Genomic DNA, 5,729 nt, shown 5'->3' with positions numbered 1-5,729 from the left:
GTGCGTACGCATCATAGTGTGCATACGCACACTTGCAAAATCCTCAGTGTAAGACTCAAAATTTTTGAAAAAAATCTTATTATGAGCTGATTTCAAATTTATTTATTTATTAGAGATTTTATTTTTAGAAATTACTTCATATTGAGAATAATTAAATTAAGTTTTGATAATTAAAATGAAAATTTTACTTAATTTTATAATTATTGAATAATTTTCTATATTTAAATTATAAGGCTTAGTACTTATAAAAGAAAAAGAATTTTATAAGATTTAGTTTAAATAATAGAGATTTTGGAATTTAACACTTTAATTAAAATTATCAAAATCCCTATTTACCCAAAAAATTCATAATTTCACATTTTTCCCAAATCCTATACTAACCCTAAAAATAAACCACAAACCCTAGCACCCTTTAACCCTAACCCTTCCACGCTGCCATCCTTCATTCCAAAAAAAAAAGAGAGAGAAAGAAACAAAAGAAAGAAAGGGAGGAACAAAGAGGGTGACATGGAAACAGGTAAGAAAGAAAGAAAGAGAAGGGGGAAATGAGAGAGTAGAGAAAGAGAGATAGAGATCGAGGGAGTGAGGGAACGACGGAGGAGAGCAGAGAAGAAGAGGAGGAGTGTCGAGAAGAAGAGGAGGAGACGCCGCATTCTGCTCCATCGACGTCTTCGTAGAGGTCCTCGCTGGCGTCATCTTCATCGCGTGTCACTACCAGCTGTGCCGTTCCCACCGAGCGGCTGAACATGCCACTCCTCGCCGCCGTCCAGCTCGCGTTGCCTCTGTACCGCCAAGCCGCTGCCGTCGAGGGTCCATGCCAGCATCGTCACCACTAAGTTGCTTCGTCGCTGAGCCTCCACGGTCGCCGCTGCTAAGTCGCCAGGAAGAGGGAAATCATGAAGAGAGAAGGATTTTGTATTCGTTGCCACCATTGGGGGGCAGAACCGTCGCGAAGGAGGTTGAGCTCGTTCTAACAAAGAGAAATGTTGGGGATTGATTTGTACATTAGTTTTTCTTGGGGACTAAAATGTCCGTGTTTTAAATTTTTGGCTGGGTAATTACACTGCCGGAAAATGAACTGGAGACTAATTTGTCTGCCAGAGTAAAATCTTGGGGATTAATCTCTGTGTATTAATTTTCTTTGGGGACTAAAATGTTCGATTCTAAAATCCTTAGGGACTGATTTGGTTAATTACTCTAAAAACTATTTATGAATTAGTTAAAAAAATTCTTTAATCCATGAATTATTTATTTTTAAATTAATTTATAATATTTTGATTTATATTATGAATGATAATTTATTTAAAATAAAAATATAACAACAAAGTTAAATTAAAAAAATGAGAAAAAAATTTAAAGAACAAAATTGGAGTCTAAACTCTGAAACATAACTAAAATTATTTGGTAGGTATGAATATTTATTTATATTCCAGTTTTGCCTATGAATATTTTTTCAAATTTTTAAATTTAACTTTATTGTTATATTTGTAATTCTAAATAAATGATCATTTTTACTATAAATCAAAATATTATAAATTAATTTTAAAAAATAAATAATTCATGGACTATAGAATTTTTTTAACTAATTCATAAATCAAATGACAAATTTTTTAAAGGTACTCTCACAAAATAAAAATAACACTTATTAATTTCTTATACAAAATATAAAAAAATTAATATTATTGATAATTTTTTTTAAAAGGTACTCTCACAAAATAAAAATAACATTTGTTAATTTTTTATATAAATTGTAAGAAAAATTTAGTATTATACACAATAATTTAGAGACTAAATTTTGAATTTGGATATTTATTTTTTTAATATTTAGTTTTTGTAGTATTTATCATTATTTATACATACTTAAATATTTAATAAAAATTAATTAATTTTTTTAATAAAGTAAACACAATACAATATATTTCTTTAATAGTAATTCATTACGATCTAAACTTTTCTTTGGCTCAATACAATAAAAATATATTTGTCATTAAAGTTTTATTAGAATCAATATTTAATTGAAAAAAAACAAAATATAAATTTTTATGCATTTATCTTATCACATCTGAATAAAATAATAATAAAAAAAAGATAGATATTACTTCTAAACTTATGTCACCTTAATTTTTTTATATGTAAAAAAATTTATTTTTACATTATAAAATTCATCTTTTAATTAATGAGAGTAATTTTTATTATATTAAATTTGCTTAAGTAAATTTAGATAACAATAAAACTTAGACGTCTAACAGATCCAAAACATATATACCACTAAATCACTAATTATTTACAATAGGCTAATTACTTCACAATAGTGGAACTTCTGAATGGAAATATGAGTAATTATCCATTGAAACCACAAAAGAAGAGTTAGGTCTTGTTTGGGTGAGTTTCTAAAAAAAGATCTTTTTTTGAGTTATCTTTTTTTAAAAGATCTTATAGAGAAGTAAAAGTAATCTTATGTTTGGATATCTCATGTAAAAATGTTTTTTTATCTATCAATTATGTTTGGGTATAACAATATAAAAGTATTTTTTTATTTATTTATTACATGAAAAACATTTTTTTTAAGGAAAAAAGATCTTTTAAAAAAAGATGTAAATTACAGCTTCTCAAAAAAAATCTTTTTTTTATTTTACTAGTGCTTTTACTTTTACTACTAGAAATTTGCCAAACACGTTAAAAAATAAAAAAAGATCTTTTTTCATTGAAAAAAAATCTTTTTTTAACAAAATAATGGCACCCAAACATGCACTTAATAATTTAGTAATTTTGAGGTCCATATAAGGGCATTCATAATTAGCTACCGTGGCTGCTGATGTGGCAATGTAGATTATGATAAGCACGTGCCCATGCATTCCACACACAAGCCTTATTTTGTAATTGGTTCATAATATAGTAGCAACTACAAATACAATAAAATATAATACAAATTGTGATCATGACATCACACCCCCATTAAGTATTAATTCTCCTGACGTCATCAATATCGATAATACATGTGATCTGATGAAACAAGAGAATATTGAAGGATTTAATCTATCACTATGCTATGACTAAAAAAAGAAAATATTTATATTATGTTTAGTTGTTTACATTACATAAATATTATATCCTTTGATGCTTCTCACATATTGACAAGATCTTCTCGCTGAGAACTTCTGTGTCTAATGTATGAGCCATTTCCATCTGAAACATTATTAATCAATTAATTAATTAATTAGTTAGAATAATATTGCAACCAATAATAATATTGCAAAGTACCTGAAAATGCAGGTTGTAGAAGAGTCTTCCTCCAAAGGTGTCAAAGGAAGAAGCATTTAGCAGTTGAAGGGCATAGTGATTTTCTAAACACACCAAGATTTCAGATACTTGACACTTTTGAATTCCATAAGAAGAAATGATCTGAATACTAACTTCACTGTCACTGATCGTACTTGATGAAACCAGAAAGCCAGAAGAGTTCTGATGATGATGGCCTTTCTTGTTCATTGCTGCTGCTGCTGCAGCATCATCATTATTAATATCCCCTTGCCGAGAAATTCTCAACAAGAGCTCCTCCTTTTTCTTGATCAGTTCTTCCACCTGTTGTTGCAACTCAGGTATGTATTTCAACACTCTTGAAATTGTTGCTGGGATGCTCATCTTCTTCTGCAATAATAATAAATATCATATATAATAAGCTGGTTTAATTTGATGAGAAATGATTAATTTGAAAGAGTAACATACCGTTTGATCTGCAACAGGGAGGATTGACCGGAGAGAAGAGTACAAGGCATTGATCTTCTTGCGGCGGTGGCGCTCGTTTGCATTGTGATTAAATTTCTTGGCCATGGAAGAAGAGAGTAATGGATACTCTTCTGAGTTGAAGTATTCATGATGACTATGACTTAGTTCTTCTTCTTCTAACTCTAAGGGCCATTCCATGTTATTAGGGAACATACTTGTTGGAGAGGATAATGCAAGCATCATGGACATTTATTTGCTACAATTACGAATAATTACTCTTGCTTAGTTATATATATATGATTAAGTAATGAGTGGCGGTTAGTTGTACAATAATGAAAACAAATGGACTTTCATCATCCTTTATTATTTTAAGAGGGCAGTTATTATCAAATATTTCAGTTTGAACTAAATAATTCAGCAAAGTATATATTATGTTTATAGAAGAAGATTATAAAATGAAATAGCATGTCTGCAGGAATGTGTGGTATCTGTGTGAGAGAGTGTGGATCAATACTTATAATTAAGACACACCACACGATCATTTTTTTTTTCATTTTGTAATTGAACACGAATTAATTCAATCAATTATGATGAAAATTTAGGTGCATTTAATTTAATTTTAGGTGAAATTGATAATAATTGAGAGCCGTTAACTGAGAATTTAATCAAATCAGTTAAATTATTTAACAATTCTTAATAGGGATAGATTCAAATATATTATTATGGGGGCTAATAATATATATAATATTAAAAAATTATATATGCAAAAAATTATATAATATAAAATATATTACAAAAATATTCTGATAGAAAATATATGTTAAAGTACAAAAATTATATATGTATTTTTTATTATTAAAAAAGTGGTCGATTTTTCGTATCATAAAATTCATCGGTTATAGAATCTGTGTCAAATTTTTTAACAATTTTCTTTTCAATATAATTAAAAGACAATTAGTAAAAAATTTATCTTTTATTTTGTTTGAGTTATAAAAAGATCTCTTAGTTGTAGTAGTTGAAATAGAGAGAATTAATACCAAATGAATCAAGAAAGACGCTTATAAGAAGAAAAAAATATACTTTATAGAATTTAAAAAATTCTATTTAATTAAAAAATATTAGTAATAATATATTTTTATATTTTTTAATATTATTACTTACTTTTTAGACATTAAAAATCATTACTATTTAGGTTAAACTGAATTTTTTTTATATTAGACCAAATACTAAATAAATTTTTTTAAAATTTAAATCGTACTTAATAACTTATTACTATTAATCTTTGTTTAAAAAAATTGGGGGATCGAGGCTTTCACTCGCCCTCTCCAGTATATCTATCCCTACTTTCAACTTCACGTGAAATTTACTGCACCTAAATTTTTATCTTATATATCAGCCTTCCACAAAGTAACTTAGAATTTGTTAGTTATAGCACGTGAGTTAGTTACATGCAAATGAGTTAGTTACGCTTAGAACGGTAAATAAAAAATAGAGAGAATTGTATGCTTTTACTATGATTTGAACCCTGTGATATTGTCAGTTCAAACATTATCTATTAGAGAGAGTCTATGGAAAGATATTTATTAGCTGCAGTTTAAGGATAATATTATGAAAGATAAGATGATTGCAAGACTGTCTATGTAAATAGGTGACGGAAGGAAGACTCGATTTTGAGAAGATGTCTGGTTATAAAGTGATCCGTTAAAGATGAGTTTTTCGAGACTTTTCTCCATTTTAAACCAAAAAGGATCTGTCACAAGGGATTGTGAATTCTGGGATGAATTAGAGTGGATTTGAAATTTTCAGTGAAAACGAGATTTATACCAATGGGAGTTGGAATAGTGGATCATGTATGAGACTTTAAGGCCTGTAAAGCTAGCACAAGATAAGTAAGACATAATTTTTTGAAAGTTTGATAATGAAAGTATATTTTCAACTAATTCTTTTAGAGTAATGCTAGGAGGCCAGCAATTTTTGGAATTGTTAACCATCAACTAGCCATC

The 5,729-nt window shown here is 28.3% G+C and overlaps 1 protein-coding gene across 1 annotated transcript; it reads right to left on the bottom strand.

Moving 5' to 3' along the window:
* Nucleotides 1–2,869: 2,869 nt before the first annotated feature.
* Nucleotides 2,870–3,975, bottom strand: LOC107492670 (transcription factor bHLH100). Its single transcript, XM_016113717.3, has 3 exons — nucleotides 3,727–3,975; nucleotides 3,262–3,648; nucleotides 2,870–3,186 (listed from the first exon to the last, which is right to left on the bottom strand). Exons 1-3 carry the CDS (start codon nucleotides 3,973–3,975, stop codon nucleotides 3,106–3,108), a joined length of 717 nt encoding a protein of 238 aa, XP_015969203.1. The 3' UTR covers nucleotides 2,870–3,105.
* Between the last annotated feature and the right edge of the window lie 1,754 nt (nucleotides 3,976–5,729).

Source organism: Arachis duranensis, chromosome 6, assembly GCF_000817695.3.
Source record: "Arachis duranensis cultivar V14167 chromosome 6, aradu.V14167.gnm2.J7QH, whole genome shotgun sequence".
Taxonomy (NCBI): domain Eukaryota; kingdom Viridiplantae; phylum Streptophyta; class Magnoliopsida; order Fabales; family Fabaceae; genus Arachis; species Arachis duranensis.
Note: the sequence above shows the minus strand (reverse complement) of the source record. Positions and strands in the feature narration are given on the sequence as shown.